The sequence below is a fragment of the Nipponia nippon genome, unplaced genomic scaffold (assembly GCF_047370975.1).
Source record: "Nipponia nippon isolate SJK-2023a ecotype South Korea unplaced genomic scaffold, ASM4737097v1 scaffold_18, whole genome shotgun sequence".
NCBI lineage: Eukaryota > Metazoa > Chordata > Aves > Pelecaniformes > Threskiornithidae > Nipponia > Nipponia nippon.
The window spans coordinates 1655194-1674959 of NW_028262334.1; the positions used below are offsets into that span (position 1 = coordinate 1655194).

At 44.4% G+C, this 19766-nt stretch overlaps 2 protein-coding genes across 10 annotated transcripts in view; one reads left to right on the plus strand and one right to left on the minus strand.

Moving 5' to 3' along the window:
• Nucleotides 1-156: 156 nt before the first annotated feature.
• On the minus strand, nucleotides 157-16687 carry ANKRD13A (ankyrin repeat domain 13A). Of its 3 annotated transcripts, none has more exons than XR_015704116.1 (16): nucleotides 15859-15966; nucleotides 13325-13457; nucleotides 13066-13190; nucleotides 12583-12628; nucleotides 11743-11886; nucleotides 11121-11316; nucleotides 9969-10035; nucleotides 8455-8536; nucleotides 7658-7716; nucleotides 6604-6740; nucleotides 6070-6227; nucleotides 5467-5580; nucleotides 4574-4725; nucleotides 4258-4322; nucleotides 1598-3468; nucleotides 157-1085 (listed from the first exon to the last, which is right to left on the minus strand). XR_015704116.1 is itself a non-coding variant. In XM_087754748.1 (16 exons), exons 4-16 carry the CDS (start codon nucleotides 13153-13155, stop codon nucleotides 3270-3272), a joined length of 1509 nt encoding a protein of 502 aa, XP_087610874.1. In that variant the 5' UTR covers nucleotides 13156-13190; nucleotides 13325-13457; nucleotides 15859-15937; nucleotides 16521-16687; the 3' UTR covers nucleotides 1534-3269. The 3 variants fall into 3 exon arrangements, 2 of the variants coding, with proteins under 2 accessions (XP_087610874.1, XP_087610873.1); XM_087754748.1 differs by lacking the exon at nucleotides 157-1085 and adding an exon at nucleotides 16521-16687 and having other exon boundaries at nucleotides 1534-3468; nucleotides 15859-15937; XM_087754747.1 differs by lacking the exon at nucleotides 157-1085 and adding an exon at nucleotides 16521-16652 and having other exon boundaries at nucleotides 1534-3468.
• A 490-nt stretch (nucleotides 16688-17177) lies between these two features.
• GIT2 (GIT ArfGAP 2) overlaps nucleotides 17178-19766 on the plus strand; it is a 34710-nt gene continuing 32121 nt past the window's right edge. For 3 of the 7 annotated variants that reach the window (XM_087754739.1, XM_087754742.1, XM_087754745.1), the window contains exon 1: nucleotides 17182-17347. In XM_087754739.1, coding sequence (XP_087610865.1) covers nucleotides 17296-17347 — 52 coding nt within the window. In that variant the 5' untranslated portion in view covers nucleotides 17182-17295. Of the gene's footprint in view, nucleotides 17348-19766 lie in introns of all 7 variants that reach the window. The other 4 variants (XM_087754746.1, XM_087754741.1, XM_087754740.1 and 1 more) reach the window with 4 other exon arrangements.

The window sequence follows — 19766 nt, forward strand, 5'->3', positions numbered from 1 at the left end:
TCTTTGTACAAATAAAAAGCTAAGCAAACAATCCGGGACTCCTTTATTTATTCACGTGTGTTCTGTTTGTTATTAACTCGGCTGTAGGAAGGGATGAGGCCGTCCCATTTCCCACCGCCGATAATCTTCCCATGCTTACCCCCTTTTCCATGGCGAGGGAACAGGGGCAGGACCGCAGTGCGATCCTAACAGCTGGGTCCTGTTTTCATGGATGTTTGATAGCAAGGAACTGTTAACAGTAAACTGAAAATGAAAGCTCATCCTGCAAGTGTAGCGCGGTTACCAGCAGACATCAGCTAACGCAGATAAATTAGACTACAGAATAGCAGCAGATAGAATAGCTACGAATCTATTGTGTGATGAAAGACCTGAGGAAAGCTGGTTAAAGCATACTCGCAAATTGTTACAATACCATTTTTCTGAGTGTAGTCATATTGGCTTGTTTTAAAATCAATAAAAATACTCAGATAAAAAAAATATATGTATTCACATGAAGGATGAAGACTGCCTATTTTGAATCAAGTCAGCCAAAGCAGGGGAAGAAGGATTTCCAAGTTAAGCACATCATTAATTATTGTTGTACATTGAAACAACAGTCCAAAAGCACAAAAGAGTACGTACTTGGTCTCAGGAACAGATACCAACAGCACTGGCAGTGTGGAATTTAAATTTAAAGAACTTTAAGAGCTAGTTATGGTTTTAGAACAGACTACAGGTATTTGGTGTCTGTAACTGGGCTTCTGCTTTCCTACGTGAGCTTCAGGCTTCTTTGGAAAGAGAAGTTGGACTTGCCTTTCACGCGGCAGTCTCAGCATTAATTAAATTTGTTATGCAACCTCTCTCTCACTGACTCACAAACAGGCACAGACAAACCCATCAAGGGAGCGACGTCCTCCCCCCCCGCAGCCTTCCCTCACCTTCGCGCTGTCCATGTTGTACCGCTCCCTCTTTTCAAAACAGGGAGAGTCAGAGGTCGGTGGAAAATGTCAGAAAAATGGCTCCAGGGATTATGTGTCTGTTACAGACTAAACCAGAACCATCTTCGATAGTTTCACAGATGATAACGTCAGCTTTCATGTACAAAACTGCAACAAAAAGGCAGATAACGATAATTATTAAAACAGACTCCAGTTACCACGTTAGAAAAAAAATACTCACGTGTGTAGTATCTTTGGTTTTTCTTCCAGCACAGCCACAGGATGAGAGGACACTTTTTACCCATACAGTGTAAGATGTAAGCTAGAGTTTAAGAAAAGCAGCACCTGCTTCAGGGAAGCAGGGCCTTCTGCTTCAGATGGAATGATGCAAATGTCACGGAAAGAAAAACAAACAAACCCAAACCACCCCATTTTTTTTTTTACAGTCCCAGCGCAAGAAGCAGGAGCATAACAAAACTTGAACTGAAAAGGCTCAATATTCTTTAGTTTACAATATAAAAAACAAGAGAGCGAGTCAGCTTGAAAAAAGCCATTCCCCCCCGCCTTGTAACCTTTGAAATGCTTAATAGAAAAAAAGGCCATGTCAGACAGCTGGTTTTATAACGGCAAGAGCACTCTTTATTTCCGCTGGAGGAAAAAACCACAGTTTCATCTCCTACCTCACAGCTTTGTCAAGAGCTCAATGCAAAGCTTATTCCCTTTTTTTCCACTGTGAAAGTCACAGTAATCCCCTTTTCAAGGAAGGATGCAATTCCAACATAGACCACTGCCACTGTGCAAGAAAGTCGACATTCCTGCAAACACCAAATAAGCTATTTAGGGATGCAAGCTGTATCATTAAACAAAAACGGTGCAGATATACCAGTTCTAGTGTACGCTGAAGGCATTTTAATCGTTTGCTGTGTAAAACAATGGATTACTGGTTTAAAATAGGGTTCCAAGTCATCAACCATCTCACTGGTTATGATCGAGTCCATTTGATAGCGATTTTACACTGGTTAATAGTTGGTCACGCAGAACCGCCCTGTTTTGCCCAAGGAACAAGCGCAGGATTAGGTAGCAAGACCAGACCGTATGTACCATAGGTTCTTCACACTTCGGCCAGCCAGACCAGAGGAATATTGCTCACATTAAACTACTATAAGGCTTTCCTGTGGATGTACGTTGTGTACTTGTGGAGCGCACTTGAGAGTCACAGTGTTAAGTACTGTAAACACTGACAGAAGTGCAGATAAAATAGCTACAAATCTATTGTGTGATGAAAGACCTGAGGAAAGCTGGTTAAAACATACTCGCGAATTGTTACAATACCATTTTTCTGAGTGTAGTCATATTGGCTTGTTTTAAAATCAATAAAAATACTCAGATAAAAAAATATATGTATTCACATGAAGGATGAGCATTCGAATTTTAAAAAGCAACACGCGTTTCCCTTTCAGATGACAGAATTAAAACTTATCTTCCAATAAGTATACATTAAAATTTCACCTGAATTTTTTTTCTATTTGAATTTAGCACCCACACACAGGCACGCACTCATGCACACACACCAAGTGATCGCAAAGAAGCACCTGTATCTACCGCGTATTTTCTTGCTGCCCTCTGACTACAGGAACTAGCTGGTTTTGAATCACTGCAGAAACTGCTACGTTACTAGACAGATGGTCCCATTTTAGGATCTAAAATTTTACTGGCTACTTGTTTTGTTCTTTTTCAGAAAGCACTAGTTTAGTCTTGAGCTTGGATTAGCTGTTCAAGTATAAAATTATCCCTCGTAAGCAGGAGCACATGATAAAATCTCAGTAACTAGAGAAGAGATAATCACATATAAACAAAACTAACAGAAAACATCTGTCAGCATGAAGAACTACCGTATATGTGTATATGCATATAGATACTCTTCCATGTAACAACTGGAAGTAACAGACAATGGCTTTGAATTATTCAGAAATGACTAAGCAGATGAATATTTCTTTGGTAAGTAATGAAGTTTCCCTCCTGAACTCCCCATAAATCAGGTTCTCAAGCTTTACTGCAATCCTATATCCTGATGCTAAGCAAAATTTCCATTTGCTCTTCAATAAATACGTTTAGATAAAAACTCTTCCTTCAGAGCTAAGGCTGCATGGTTGGGGAGCCAAATGCAGAGTCTGTGATCTGAAACTCCCTCAAACAAAAAGAAATCAGCTTTTTGTAGCTGATGATGCCAACTAAGAAGGCAGGTGAAATGTTTACTTAAGCAATCCAGGAGCGGTCTTCAGACTGAAAGCTCTGAAAGCCTTCGGTTTTATGCAGATTTGGTCATCCTTAATTCAGGAGATAGCTAAGGAGTTATTTTTCCACAAGAGAAAGCTGTAAAACTTGCTGAAGCTCTGCATCTTCCTCTTCACGACGTTGCTTCTCCCGTTCCTCCTGCTCTCGGACAGACAACTCCATGGCAAGCTGTAAGTCTTTTTCAAAACTGGAAGGTTCACTCGGGGTGCTGCAGTGTGAGTTACCTGAGCTTGTGAGATAGCTCTCCTGCAGTGCCCTGAAGGAAAAAGAAGAACTTGAAGAAGTAAGAGACAGAGCCTATTTCACATTTCCTGCAATGATCCTTCCTAGCAACTGTTTTCTAACTACAAACCTGAAAATCTCTCCCCAGAGGGCAGAAAGCGGTTTTCAGGACAAGAAAGCAGTTGTTCTAACATCAGTAAAATTCCCAATGTAAAACCTGTTCTTTGAAGGTTCCTCAGAATTTTTCGTACATACTAACAGTTGAATTTTCAATGGGCTTCTACAAGCATTCTCACCGAGTTTAAAGGTAACATCATTTTCCATGTACAAAAGAACGAAGAGGATGCAGTTCTTTGTGTGCACAAAGATTTCTTTGCACTTAACTGCAGGAAGGCCCCACAGATACCAGAGGACATTCTCAAGGGTCCATTAAATATATGTTGCTAAGATTTTAAGGATTACATAACGATTTTGAAATGAAAGGAGAGATATCCTGAAGTGTGCAGCATCTAATAAACCCAAATTCACAGTTTTAAGAGCAGAACAGAAGGACAGTGCTTATTTGTTGGGTAAAGAATCTGTTGTGTGTGCAGACCAGTCCCACAGCTGAGCTAAAGAGCTATACTACATAAACCAGGGAGGCCCAGTTTGGAGTCCTTGCTTCTTGGAAAACTAAAAGTGAGAAGCAGCACACAAAGAGAGACCTTGAGTTCTGTGCATCTGCTACCTACATACACAAAACAACTGCAAAATTGCTTCACGCTGCTGTTGGCAGTATTTTTGCTTTATCACTGCATGGCTTGACATGAAAAAAATGAGTTACCTCTGGTACTGTATATTGAAGTCCTGTGAATACGCGACTGCTCCATTGGAATGCACCCCCACTTCCTAGAAATGGGGAAAGACAATTCCACAGCAGTTAACAGATCTGCAGCGCAACTCACTGAACAGTAACTCTTAAATCGCTCTGATTTCTTCTTTGAAATACATTACTATATTTTTCCTCTTCTGAGGTTCTTAGAAAAAGAGGTCCTACATGACACTTTGCACATATTGGTTTAATTCGGAGATGCAGCTATCGCTACATAGTCCTTGTCAAAACTGTCAGATCTGCACTGCACAGAATACAGCACACTTACCTTATTTCCACCGGATTCCAACAAACTCTGCTGAATAGCAAACTGCATGATCTCGTTATCTTCATCCTGCACGTGTATGTTCCTACCATCATCTTGGACGTGGTAAGATTTGGGGATCTCAAACACTGACTGGTCAACCTCGAAATTAGCACCTACAGAAGCCAAATATAGTTACAAACATGGCATAGTGTATTTTTACAAGTTGTGACTTAAAAAATTCTGATGAATGTTTACACATGATTAAGTTAACTCAAAAAATTCAGATAAACCACCTGGCTAAATACACCAACAGGCTTTGAAAGACTTCTGTGGCAAATAAGCACAGCAGTAAGACAGAAGGCAGAGTCTTTCTTTAGGATGCTGGCAAGTTATACAAATAAAACCAGAGTGAAGAAGAGCGCTAAGGTGGCTGAACTCTGACAAAACCAGATGGGATGAAAAAAACGTTGCAAGAGATAAATACCGCAGTCGCTCTTCTGAGGTTATTCCTAATGAATGGGTCTGCAACAGCTCATAGGACAGAGTATCACTGGATACATGCAGTCACGAGCACCCTACTCAAACGTAATCCGCTCTTTTCTGAAAGAGCATGCAGACTGAGCTGTCACTTACAGCAATTTTGTATTCCACTTCCCATAGCAATAGCTTGCACCAGAATTTAGACCTCAAAATACTTGGGAAAGCTTGCTAGAGCTCAGTTTAGTCAGTTTGGCAGGCATGGAAGGGGCAGAATGGGTCAGTATGATCAGTATCACACACTCCAGATCAGCTGTAATGCATTGCAGCTTCCTCTCACCTGTGAATGTTTCATTCTTTGCAGTTAACCCATCTCCTGTGTATTCCACTGACAGAAATGTAAAAAGATGCGATCACTGCACCTTTCCACTCCTTACCTGAATCACACTGTGCACCTCCAACCATTTGTGATGATGGTTTGTCAGCCGTCCTGCAGCCATTGACATTTTCAAATGTAATTCGGGCATTCAGCACATGAAATAGAGGAATTTCTATAAGAGTACAAGATTTCTGTCAAAAAGAGAACTCTCTCATTCACTTCCACACCTACAGCCACATCAAACCCTTACATGTTTACTGAATACATTCCACAAGCACCATCCCATAATGATACAGTATATAGTAACTCAATTCACCAAGAAGTTGCCCTTAGTCATTTCTCACTCTCTCTCTCTAAATCTCTTATTTTAAATAAGATTTGCCAAATCTAAGGCATTGAAGCTAAGAGGAAAGGGCTTAGCAACAGCTCATTCTTACTGAAATGATAGTATCTTTAAAATTATACTTCTGTACCAGTCATTCAGAATTTGGATTCAATGACCCCAGCTGTACAAGACAACGTATGTCTGGGTTTTCCGTTCTAGATGTCACCGAGATGACGAGTAAAAAAAACGAACACGTGTTTTGTAAAGACATGCTGCAAAACAAATAGAAAGAATGGAAATGAAGAAGATGCTACAATAAAAATTGCTAAATATTACCAATTTTGACAGGAAATCCTGGTGGAAATTCCAGAGTGATGAAATCCCTAAGTCTGGCAAAATGCGCGCTAGTTCTGGCCATCAGATCAATGATTGGAGTGACTTGTTCCATAAGAGACAAGGGAAACTCTTCACTCATCCACAAGGTTGCTTTAAATCTTAAAGAGGAAGTTGCATAAAAGCATCTTTAGTGTACAGTTTAGGAACAGATGCAAAGCAAAATACGCAGCATTGTCACCTGCCCCATGCATTTCAAAGAGTCAGAACAGTTACTGCTCTGAGAAACCGAACCACATTCCTGGTCAGACTAAAGGCGAAGCACAGGAGGTTACTACCAAGTTACAGCACTAGTCCGAATCTTTTCTTTGACTTACTGGAAGAAGAATTAGACTATAGCTGAATACTTCAAGATCACTCTTCTGATTAATTTTGAAAGCCGGGGAAAAACCACACTGAACATTTGTAAAACTGGTTTCCAGAGATTAGATGACTGGGAAGAGACAAACTAGAAATAGTTAAAATTTTATTTCTCACTTCTGCGTTCGAATGGTGACTTCTTTCGGTCTTCCTATGTCTCTACCTTTCAAATCAAATTCTGGGTCAAAGTATTCCTCCAGAGTAATAGCAGTAGGGTTGTTACTTGCGGCATACTCTGTTGTCTTGGTTGTACTCTATAAGGCAGGAGAGAAAAAAAAACCAAACACAAAAGTACAGAACAAATAGACAGTGGCTACTATAAGAAACTTTTAAGTTACCTCTTGTGAAGTAATGCATTCTCTATTTTAGACACCAGCGACACATAGCCATAAATACAAGTGCACACGTTTAGACTGCTTTCTATTGAGGTTAAAAATCTCCAAGCATTTTAGAGACAGGCAAATCAACTTAAATACTTAAAGCTAGAAACCGACCAAAGACACACACACACAAGCTACAACACTTCTAGGCTCCAAATCCTTTATTAAAGACAAAGCTTTGATGGGGTATTTTAAAGAAATATCTCTAGACCCATGTAAGATCTGAGACACCGTCCTGATACAGAGCCAGCAGTTGGCAAATCCATTATCTACTTTACTGAAGTATGTACAGATGCAAGAGAGTTTCTAACGCCATGTCGAAATCGTTATCAACACACTGCAGAGCAGCAGAGGATACATGGCTTTCCCCCAAGTTGCTGAAGAGCAGTGTGCTATAATGTCACTTCATCTTCTCATCATATCTTTGTCTCATGATCACCACTGTCTCCCACCGGAGGCTCCTGCAGGTCTGTGGACATGTCTTCCCAGATTACTGCTGGGTTGCCACCAAGACCTGCACTTGCTCAGATTTACTGTCACTACTCACACCCCAGCTCTTGCTGTACTAACGGATTCTATGTCCTTTTCATAAGAGTGTTCAGAAGGAGGTACCTGCTATTCATACACAGCATTTGAAGGCTTAAACAAAAACATCCTCAGGGAAAATTTAAACCTCATAATCAAAATTGCTGCCAAACTAAGGAAACAAGAGGCAATTCCACACACCTAGAATTCGTATCTGCACAGATCTCTGCGCTGCAGTGACCTGTTTCGACGTCAAAGACACTCACCTGAGCACCATACTCATGCTCCACTGTACCCAGAAATGATTCTAGGGGGTTCCTGTCAGCTGCAGATAACAAGAGGGAAAAATCAAAAAATCTGTTACTATTAATTAGCAGTAAAATTGACGTACACACCAAGCTAAAAAGCAAGGCTTCTAACCCAAAGTGAAGTAAGCTGTTCACATTTCCTGTAAGCTTCACCAGGCAAGCCCAGGACCTAAAGGTGACAGTGTAAAATGGGTACAATACACAGAACAGAGGCAAAGATTTTCAGTGGTTTCTATCATTAGCAGACAGCTGTATTATTCACCGTGCCTCCCCTCCTGGGCCCCAAAGGTAGGCGAATGAAGGGCAGTGTTTCCATGCAAGGTTACTGGCTGGTCACCCTTTACTCTAGTTTAAACACTAGAAGAAATTAGTGGACCAAAACAAAACAAAAAGTCCAAGCAAACAAAGCCAACATGAATCTTGTAATCATGGCCAAAGCAAAGTAAAGGCATGAATACAGAGCAGGAAAAAGCATGGAAAAGTGCAGCTTTTTAAAACTTTCAATAAACTTTCAACAGTTTTGAAGGGCTCTTCTTTCCTCCAAATACAGCTAGGATAAATACTCGTTCATTTTTAGGCTAGGAGTCAAGTAACGAGCTACCTCGGACACACAACATGTGAAAGTAAAGCAGGGCAAAGTCAGCAAGAAAAGTGTTTCCCTTGTCTATCTGCCCAGTTCTTCTGCAGTCACACAGAGAAGGTATCAGAGAGCCAAAAGGTTCTACTTATTTCCAGCTATCCTATACGAAAACTACCTTTATATCTTTTCTTCTCCTCTTCTGTTAAATGTTCTGTTCGGATTTTTGTGACCACGTTCACATTGTTTGCAATGTATACCTTTAAAAAAAAGTACAAGGACAAATACCAAAAAGCATCACAGGTTAAAAAAGAGAGTTCGTTCTAGTAAAACACCACGTACGCAAATCTAAAGACAGAATAAAGCAGCATGGATCTGCCTCTCATTGACAAAGATCTTAGTCTTTAACATACTGGTGATCAACAGGAAATGCTGCGCTTTGATTTTTCTATTTGCTTTGGTATAATGGAAATCCTACATAGTATATTCTTGACAGACCTATGATAAGGCTGAAACCGCATGCCACCTGCTGGGCAAGTTGATAAAATAAGAAACCCCGCAACTCATACACCAGACAGCATTAATCTCGCAAGCATCCTGTGCCGAAAGAACGGCAAAGGAGTTTGGTCATTGACTTTGATGGCCGCAGAAGTCAGCCTTTCAACCAAGTGCCTGGAAAGCAGATTTACACACTTTTAAATACGCTTTTGTAACTAACTAAACCAACGTCAAAGCTAGACAGGAATTTCCAAGCTTGCTGGAAAGAATCTCCACCTGGGCAGAGATTTTAAGAGAGAAAGGGAAGGAAAGTCAGGTAACGCTATTTCTAAACAAACATCACTTGTAAGACCTTCCAAATGAAATTTAATGATAGTTTAATTCTGCAGGAACACTAATGAACCCGATGTCCAACTGAATAGTCCTGCAGTCTTACGAGAAAAGCCTTCATATAAACGTAGATCTACAAGCTATTCAGCATTTATTCTTCTGTTAAATGAAATTACAAAACTTAGTTTGTTGCACAAATGCCAAAACCTGGAAGAAACACAGACTTACGAACCAGGGAAGTTAATTCTTGTGATTCTTAACTTAAATTCCTAAAACACTAAGGTTGTAAAGCCATCTTCAAATGTATTTCACTGAAGTGAAATGGAAGGCAAAACCAGTGTCACATGGAACAAATCTAAGCAACTGTATGACTCACGAGCATGGTCAGGGTCTTTAATTTACCAGCAGTCTTTTATTACTCAAATTCCTGATGCAACTCGTGGCAGCAGGAGGCTGTTATTTCCTTGCAATACTGTTACTGGAGAGTGCTCAAGGCACTTCACCAACGGGTTCCTCGTCTTTTAAACAGTGAAAGAATGACAACATTCAAGAATGAGTTCAATTCTAGTTTTTGGATGGAAGGGAGTTCTAGCAGTTATACTGAATCTTTTGCCCCTCTTCTGAAATGCTTTGATCCTCCCTCTCCCCTCTCCTAAAGCCCCTGCTGATGTTCCTGCATACAGGCACCATCCCTCCCACAAGCTTGGCAGCCTTGAAGTTCCTCACTCCTACCCAGTTCTGCTGGCAACACAATGAAGCTCTCGATGGGAAGTTTAAGACCTGAAATATTCAGGAAATAAAGGCAAAACACAATCACACTTCAGTTAGCTATAAGACCTCTTAATAAAATAGAATGGGCTTTACCTTTGCTTCATAACCATTTACACCTTCTGCTTTTTCTGTCTTCCATACCCAGAATCCAGATGTGGTTCTGACAAAAAGGGAACACCACAAGCGCCTATGCAGTTGCATTTCTACACAATCCCCTGCCCATTCTTCTAAAATTGATTTTAAACAACATTCGATAGGTTATTTGATTATTGACCCCAGACAAAAGCACAGGTCAATCTATCCTCACACACGTAGCGCAAGAAGGCCGAGGAAGCCGTGCTGCTTCTGTTCCTACGCAGTCCATGGCCAAAGCGCAAAGGCTCAGGCAGAGATTTTGGATTGAGATGTGGATACCTGAGCCACAGAGAAGGACACCCTGAAAACTTACCGAATTAATTTGCCTGACAGCCTCGGCATGGCAGCTTTTAATGTACAGTTTAATTTCAAAAGTAACTCATCACTGCAATTTGGGCAACTGGATAATAGGAATACTGCTGTCTAAGAAATCTTAGTTTCTGCATGTGTAGATGCTGCAGTTCTTAAGGCTCAGTGAACATCACAGGGACTAATTCTGGGCAGCTTTGAAAGGGTACTAAATATTCAGGAGAAAGATGCTGGAATTATACATCTCACTTTGAAAACTCTTGTTTTGTACGATCACGGGGGTTTACTGCATCACCAAGCACTCCAAAAGGAGTTTCATAAAAAGCATTGTTTGAACTACGCTGACAGATACCTGGATAAAGACGTGTAGTAAACATGGAAGACAAATGCATCTGTGGAAAAATACACTATACATGTATTTTTATTCAAAGTATTAATGTGAGATTTGACTTACTTAGCTACAAGATGCAAGTTCTTGCCCATTAGTTTCAGCACTATACATAGGGATTTGGGTGAAACGCAAACTTGTAAGCAGACATTAACACTGATCTCACTAATATGATAAACTGGAAGTTTTCTGCAAATCAGTTCTTTTGGCTGGAAACTTTTTGCCAACCAATAGTGGCAAGCTGACCAAGCCTAATTTCTTTAACAGTATGTGAAGTTTAAAGTCATTTCAGATCTAGCCTGAAAAGTTTTTATTACCAGGGCTTTTGAGAGTTTCTCTTTAAAGCTTTTTTGCAAGTATGACCATGCATAATCTCGAACTGTTTATTTGTTACAAGAAACTTTGTATCTTACCTTTCAAAAGCAATATTTTTTGTATCAAGGCACGTATTAATAATTGGAGATGTAAGGCGTCTTTCCACATCTTTTCTTTTTGGTGTCATAGATCCCAATGTCAAACGCTTCATGTGTTGGGAAATCTCAAAACGCTCCGTTGTAACAAACTTATCATCATGATTGATCTCAATTAGTTCTGCCCAACCTCCAGTATCTGTTGGAAATGGTACATCTCAAGCTAAAAAACTTAGCAACAGTATTACCAGAATGAAAAACTGAGAATATACTGTATATCAAATCAGGGTGGACACTAATTCACTGTATTTTGCACTCAGCTGAGATCAAATTTGGAGCTGTATCTAAAAATATTTTTTATTTGGGAGGCATGAGAACAGAAGGGGGAAAGTAAGTAGAAGACTGAAGTAAAATTTTAGCCCTATTACCAAATTTTGACCTCAGATTTACTCAAAGGAAAGAAATTAAGCCGTTACTTTAAACCAGAAATCAGTACCTCTACGAGACACTCACGGAATGTATGTATAAAACTTTTCTAAAATTCAGCACTTAGCCTCAACAGGTCTTTTTGTGCAAAATCGGGATTTCTCATTGACCAATGGTGCAGACAGGCTAAAATATGTACCTTCTCCCTTGAAAATTAAACTACGCCTTCCTCTCTCCCAGCTCATATTTTCAAAGCCCAGTAAAGTGATATCAACACGCAGCTTGGCACCACTTTTCCAGATGCGGCAGACGTCACTTGGACAAACTCTAGAAACCAGTGGGACTAGAAAAGAAAAACGAGACAAATGTAAATAGGCAATATTCAAGAGGCTAAGCACACAGGAAGTCTAAACTCAAGCAGAAGATATTTCCCTGATTCAGGATTGCTCAGTACTGTGATCATTGTTCCAGAGGAGGTGAGATACTGATGAAGCTTTAAGAACAATCAGCTTCGGGACAAAACCCACCAACTTTAAAGATGAACATGAAAAGGAAGACATTAGCTCAGACTAAAAGATGTGAAATGGCATAAACCCCATCTCCTAGCAGTCTAATAGTTAGCTGTTTGGAAAATTAAGTCAACTGTAAGGCTTAGCATTCGTTCTTTTAAAAGAAAAGCAAGTACTTCCCAAGTAGTCTGTGCATCTATATATGAGGTATGTATCACTATCTTAGTCATCGATAGCCAGAGACAAGTAAACAAAACCCCAAGAAAAGTCTTCAGCAATTCTAACTATGGCTAAACTCTCCATTAAAAAAAACACAAAAAAAACCCAACCAAAAAACAACAATGAACAAACCAAATAAACAGGAAACAAAGAATAATTGTGCAACAAAAACATAAGAGGTCGTTTTAAGAGATGAAGAGATAAGTACTCTGGGGAGAAGATATCTCTCTGCACATCTTTTGTGACATTTGTACATAAGCGAGTCCCTTTGTCTACAGTTTAGAAGAGGTAATGATGACCAGGATTCTTACCCCAGCTAGTGAACTCCCATTTCATTTCCACATAAAAGTCAGGAGTCTGGAGAAGAAAAATACTTTATGAATACTTCATGAAATAGTTTTAATCTAACATTCAGTACAGCATTTCTCGTGAACATTTTAGATAAAGGAAAACAAAAAAAGAACAGAACTGGAGACATGATAAGCGAACGTTAAAAAAAATGAAACTAACAAAGATAAAAGACATCAGCCTACCACTGCTGCTTTCTGATGAGCCATTCTTCCTTATTTTACTATAGGAGCAGTTAACACCTTCAAGATTCAGCCTCCAATGTTGGAGTTCATGACTAAGGATTTCAAAGTAAAGTCAAGGAAAAAGTCTCCATCTCCCACAGTGCTACAGAATACGCAAGTTGAAACAAAGAATACGATTGCCCATCTGATTTCAGTTTACTTAACTGAACTACGTGAATGAGAACTGCAGTCTGGAGTAAGAGGTTTAAACTAAATAATTACTTCATTAATCTTTTGGAGTAATTCAGGAACTCCTCCAAGTGTCATAGAGGTCTGCTGGTAGTCCCGATGCTGCAGAATCATTTGTACCATCTCTGGGTCTCCTGTACTGACAGCCTCATGTAACACTGAAAGAAATGCAGACACAAGCTAGTTTCAGTCTGCTTTCTGAGCAAAATATGTAATGTAAAAGCAGTGAAAATACAACATCTACAACTGAAAAGTATTAACACATGACTTCAGTTTTCCAAGTTATCTTTACCTGTCCATCCCTGTGCGTTCTCTTTGGTTACGTCTGCCTTGTGTTGAAGAAGGACTTTGGCAGATTCTATATAACCCAAGGAAACAGCAAGGTGCAACAAGGTCCGGCCTCGTGGATCACGTTGATCAACATCCTGTTGAGTATCCCAGAGAGAAATAATGCTGAACCTGTCCTATCAAACGCAACTAATCAGAGCACACTGAGAAGAGTTTACACAAACAAAGCTTGTCAGCAGCAATCCAGGAGTCAATATTCCCTAGGTATTCAACCGTATCAGTCTGTGGTGCACGGTCGACTCAGTTTTCAAACACTACTGTATTACCCTTCTGCACTCCGTACAGTGCAATCTTACTTCCCCACTGAAATAAAAAGAGAAGCAGAACAGGGCCTATAAAACCGACACTGTAAGAACTGATATCACTGTAAGATATGACTGAGTCCTTGTTGATGCTTCTCATTTCTTTTTCTGTAATTATTTCCCATTCTGTCTCCCTTCTAGAAGGGGTCTCTTTCAGGAGAAGACAGGAGTTCTAGTCTGCGTGCGTTGCACCATGGACAGTCAACAGCCTGAGAGACCACTAGAGGGTTTAACATCATACATCATATGGGGGGAGGGAAGGAAAAAAAGAAGTAACAGGGCATACAACACCGATTTTGTATAGCACTTTTTGAAAGAATAGAAGCAAATGGTATTTTACAAAGCATCCGTTTGACTGACACACACAGCACAATGAAGAGTGAGTGCATTTTGTACAAGTCACTAAAAAAAAAAGAAGGAAAAAAAAAAACTACACAGGCATAAATATCCAAAACATGCAAGCACAACATACTCATACCTTACATATTTTTCACTATTAGCTTAGAGATTTGAAACAGAAGAGCATCTATAACTAAAGGAAAAGGGGAAAGTCAATAGCAGAATAAGAAAGGAAAGTTATTATGCAAGTTAATACGGTTATCTGACAGCATTAAGTTGGAAAGATCACACACGGAGTCGGGAAAGCTTCATTTTAAAGCATTCTCTTTTCACTTCTGTGGTGGAACGCTAATTAATTTGCTTCCCCACTTCCTACAGCTCCAATGCCTACTGCACTGACAGGTAAAGGACTCCAAGGCGTCCCTCCCAATTGTCCTTGCTGCTGGTCACCGGTAACCACACATTCTGCCCGTCATTTGCCATACCAAGTGCAGCTGGCAAGTGTCTTTTGATTCCCTCACGCACGCCTCTGACAGCAAGAAGCTTATCCCAAGGAAGCAGGAGGAAACATATCTTTGGAATACTTTAGAAAAAGAAGTTATTTAAAAGCAGGTAAAGGAAGTAAGAGACAGACATATTCCATCTTGACACGTTGCTCATTTCCTTACGGTACAAAGCGTTTGAGGTAGGAAGCAGCGCTTCACAGGTGTGAACTGCAGTCTCAGACTAACGAGAAGCAGAATGATCCTCATTTCATGACAAACTTTCACAGGTGAGAACGTTATTAAAACAGAAATAAATACACAGAAGCAACGTGCCAGTAAGGTTAAAGATTTTGTTAAGGAATAAGATCACATGAATTAGATAAAAAGTAACTGCATTCCAAAGATTCTCCTAAAAATAGGACAGGAGCATGCTCTAAGCAAGCATTAGTAAATTGTGGTGTACTGTTAGAATTGCAGATGATAGTCACTAGTCAGGAGGTGGCACAGCTGATCTTTGGCTCATATACTTGTGGTGTCAGGTATAATGTAATTAATATGCTCTGCTTCTGCAAACTATACTGCACGCTAGCGAACGTCAGAGCTTTTACACAGCCTCTCAGCCAGAAGGATGTTTGCTGCTCGAGCTCTGCTGCAGCTTTTCAGACCATTTCCTTACGTCATTACCATTTCTTGCTTAGCCGTCCTAGAGAGGGAACAGCTTTGTATTTTTCTACTCTACAGCATGAAACAATGATCCATTTTTTTTTTTACCAGAGATGCTGAAAACATTCCAGCCAGTATAAAAACGCTGCCCCCACAGTCTTGGACAGCAATGGATCTGTAAGAACTGCTGGTCCTCAGCAAGCTAGAGGCTGGTTTAATTTTTGGCAGCAGCAGCTACCTTTTCTGCATGTGGACTTCCCATTAAGGTAAGCACTATTTATTGCTTTTCTGGCACAGAAAAAAAAAAAAAATCACGTCCATCATATCTGGTCTTCCTGATCCGTTTCAATGACTCCCAATACTTTCTATAGAGCTATTCTGCAACCCACACTCGAACGCTCCGAGCACAGCTTTACAGATAGGAAATCAACGTTTAATATTTTACGGAACAAAAAGTATTTTCCTACACCTTCTTACATCACTCCCACAACCACAAATAAATAGGTAAAGAAAAAGAAGCGCAGCAATCCCACAAGCCCAGCAAACAGACCTGGGAGCACCATCAAGGTTAATTCTCCCTAGAAAGGCCGTAAGCGAGGGGCACCAAGCCCCGTACCATGGCACAGGCTCTTTTGGGGCTGCCAGCCCCTCAGCAGCCCCTCCATCACCCGGCCAGGCACCCCGCTTACCTCATTCTGCAGCTCCTCGTCCAGCCGCCTGTAGTCATTATTCCAGACCAGGACGTGCAGGGGAAACGCGCTGCTGGCCCTGCCAGGGGAACTCATCATGCCACACACCTGCGGGAGCAGGGGAAGCAGGGTGCCTACCCTCACTGTTCCCCCCTGCTTTGTTTTGGAGACCCCAGGTTACTCAAGCCTTGACCCCTTGAGCTTCTCCTCTCTCCTGGCACCCACCTGCCCCAGGCTGGGGGGCGGGGGAAACACCGGGCCACAATCCCCTACGAGCCCTTCGCCCTGCTCCAAGGGGTGCCCCATGCACGGTCACGCTCCTGGGGGTCCCCTGCTCCTGGCTACAGCCCCCCCAGCCCCACACTCTTGGGGGGGTCTCCCCTGCTCCTGGTGCCCCCCCACTCCTGAGGGCCTCCTCCTCCTCCTCTCGCCCCCACACTGCTGAGGGTCTCCCCCGCTCCTGGCCCCCCCCCCAGTCCTGGGGGCCTCCCGCTCCCCAGGACCTCCTGCTGCCCTCGCCCCCCCGCTCCCGAGGGTCTCCCCCGCTCCTGGTGCCCCCCCACTCCTGAAGGACCCCCGCTCCCGAGGGTCTCCCCCCCTCTCCTGAAGGACCCCCGCTCCCGAGGGTCTCCCCGCTCCCGGCCCCGCCGCCCCCGCCTCACCCCCGCGCCCCTCCTTCCTGTCTCTCCAGGACAGCGGCCGGGACAGACCACAGCGCGGCGGCTGCGGGGGGGGCTCCCTCTCGGTTCCCCTCAGCCTGCCGCCACCGGCGAGCCCACGGAAAGAGGAAGTTGGTGCTCCCCGCGTGCCCCCCCCCCCCCCCACCGCGGGCGGGCAGGTGGAGCGTCCCGCCCTCAAGTTGCACCATCGCCCTCCGTGCGGAGGCGGGGGGTCGGCGCCGTTCGGCCGGATGCGACGCTCAGCGCTGGCTCTTCCCCCCCCCCCCCGCCGAGCGTTGGTTTCGCCCGCCCGCCCTGCCGCCGCCATGGCGGGTGAGGGCAGGGCTGGACGGGGCGCAGCCTCTTCCGCCCGCTCGGCTTCCCAAGCCTCGTTTCCCCTACTCCCCCTCAGCCCTGGCGGCGAGGGGACAGCGAGCGGGCCGGCGCGGCCGCTTACGGGAGGCCTCTGTACTTCCCCGCGGACGCGCAACGCGGCCTGAGGCAGGCGTCTGCCAGGGACAAACGTGGCCGACGGCGCCGCGGCCAGAGCCTCGCCCAGGCCGGCTACCGCCCTTCTGCCAGCAGCGAACATGGCGGCCGCTGCCCTGCGGCCCGGCGCCGGCGCACGCAGCTCGGTGCACAGCGCCGGCGGCGGAGCGGGCGGTGCTGGCGTGCGCCTGCGCGCTGCCGCCTCGGCTCGGCCGCCTGGCGGGGGCTGGCGGCGGGGACCCGTTAGCGCGGCAGGAAGCGCCCGCTCCCGCCGCCGCCGCCTCGCACCATGTCGAAGCGCCTGAGGAGTAGCGAGGTCTGCGCCGACTGCAGCGCCCAGGGTAGGCACCGGCGGCGGCCGGGGGCGCGGGGAAGGCGGCGCAGCGGCCGGGCGAGCCCATCCCCCTCTCCTCAGACCGGGCAGCGGCGCTTCCCTCCCGCCCCGGGGCGCGGGCAGGTGGCGGCCGTGAGGGGCGGGAAGCGCGGGGCTCCGCCGGGCCGGGCCCCCCTGGGCGGCGGGGGGCTTCTGTCAGCGGGGCGGCCCCGGCGGCGGGCGCGGGGGGAGGCGGCGCTCCCGGGGGTGCCGCCGCCTGGTAGCGGCCCCTCGGCGGCGGCGGGGAGCCGGTCTCGCCGGGTTTGGACGCGTTCTCAGCGGGTTTGTCCGTATCGGCCTTTCTGTGAGGGAGCCGCGGTGCGCTCAGCCCCTCCTCAGTTCGCGGTCGCTGCGGTTTTACAGCCCACGGGCGGCACCGGCCCCACCGCCCCCTCCCCCCCCCCAGCCCGGCTCTGCGCCCCCGGGGCCGGGTCGGGGAACGGCCTGTGGGCAGCACCGGTGCGGAGTCAGTCTGGAAGTCCTCCGCCTCGAAAGAAGGAAGGCTTTGCCTAAAGAAGCCTTCAGTCCGGGAGCTGGGGGGCGGGGGGGGGGGGGGGGCTGTGTCACGGAGCGGGACAGCCGGCGGCCTTGTGAGGACGGGAGCGGGACGGACCTGGGGGACAGCCCCTATTCCGAGGGTCAGGGGGAAGCAGCACTTAACCGTGTCAAGCTTGACTCGCCCCACGGCCCGGGCCGAGTGTCGGCACCCCAAACGCCTAAGGAAGGGGCGTTCTGAAACGCCCTGCAGGCCGGGGCGGGGAGCGCTCGGCGAGCGGCGGTTCGGGGTCGGCCAGCGCGATGTCTCTCCTACGCTGCAGATAAATTTGGGAGCTTAGCGAAACAAATCTGTTTTGCAGAAAGTCAGCTGCATCTCCTTTTCTGACCGTCTGTAGTTTTGCTGTTCTTATCTTTAAAACTGTCCAGTTTACGTTGTTTTGGTTTTTGTTTTTTTTTAGGAGCTGTGTATATTTGTTGTCTTTTCTTCTCAGAGTTATGCAGTTTGTGTTCTGTGCTGCTTCTTCCAATATAATTACTCACGTACATACGGAAATTAATTAAACCACTGTAATGTAGATAACATTTGAATGACCAGGAGGTATGATGTGCGAGAGGGGATAACAACTTTTGTAAAATGGGACTTCTGTTTAAAAAAAATAAAATAACAAAAATCCCAAATTAACTCTCAAGGAGTTACTTTTCTCTTCGTAGAATTTTGTTTCCCCAATCAATAAATAGAACTTGCATATTTTATGTAGGCAGTTGTCCCTATCTCATACAAGGTAGCATATCTATGCTTTTAAACATCAGTGGTGTTATGACTCTGAGATAAAGTTGTGTTACTCTGTGTGTATTCCTTAAGCTCGTCAGGACTGTGCAGTGTATCAGCGTCACAATCAGGGTAATCTTGTAAGCCAGCCTTTTATTTTGTTGTGTCGTGACATTATAGCATTGTCAGATATTTACTTGACCTTGGTGAAGAAATCTGCTGGCTTACCTGTATGTATAAAGAAATCTTAACTTAATCCTTTCTTAAATAAAAAAAAAAAATCAAACCCTTCCATTACTTAAACCAAAGAGAATTTGTCAGAGGGGTGTTGGGGAGCTGCTACGTGTGCAGCTGTGTCAGGAGTCCTGCAGCCTTTCCCCACACATCAGGTGCAGCAAGTGCAGGGTGCCCGACTGCTGGAATAATTATACTTGCCCCTTGAACTTCATCGATATCCGCTTTGTTTCCGTGGCGAGGTATGAATTCCATGAGGTCTCTTATGTGAAGTGACTTTTCGTGTACTCCTCTGGTACGCTTCCTATTCTCGGGCAGGAGTTCGCTGTTCGCGCTCAGGGTTCAGGCTTGTCTTCAGCACACGCTTCCTGTTTTGCATCGCTCTGCCATGTTCCTGAAAACAGATTTGAGCTATCTTTCTAGCTTCTCCCCTGTATTTTGGTATCAGCTTAAGCATATTTTGATTGTGTCCATAACTGGATCTCTCTTAAAAATTATTCAAATAAATTCCAGCACAAACACTTAATTAAATTAAATTTAAACCTGACATATCAATTTTCCCATAACCTGACAGCTCGCTCTATTTCTTCAGACTGTCTAACACTGTGGTCCTTCTCCCCTTCCCATCTCCATCTGTTACTTGGGAACAAGCAAATGGTACCAAGCCAGGTATGAATTGAATGGAGGGGCTACAAATTGTTGTGTGGTTTCATTAAAAAAAACTCTTTCAGTTAAACCAGCATGACTCAGAAAACAGGCTGCAGTGCTTCACTTCCCACTGCTTTTTGATCAGGCCACTCTCCGCCATCCACGCTGTCAAATCTGCTCCCTTCCATATCGTTCAGGCTCCTAAACTGGGGCCTGAGCTGTGCTCCGTGCTCCCTCT

Bases quoted from the DNA above. Each gene is read 5' to 3' on its own strand.
- ANKRD13A (XM_087754747.1), bottom strand. From the start codon at position 15,957: ATGATGAGTTCCCCTGGCAGGGCCAGCAGCGCGTTTCCCCTGCACGTC. The intron at 8,537-9,968 runs GTAAAGCCCATT...TTTTTTTTAAAG, and splicing joins TAAATGGTTATGAAGCAAAG to GTATACATTGCAAACAATGT. The intron at 6,741-7,657 runs GTGAGTGTCTTT...CCTGCCTTATAG, and splicing joins AGCATGAGTATGGTGCTCAG to AGTACAACCAAGACAACAGA.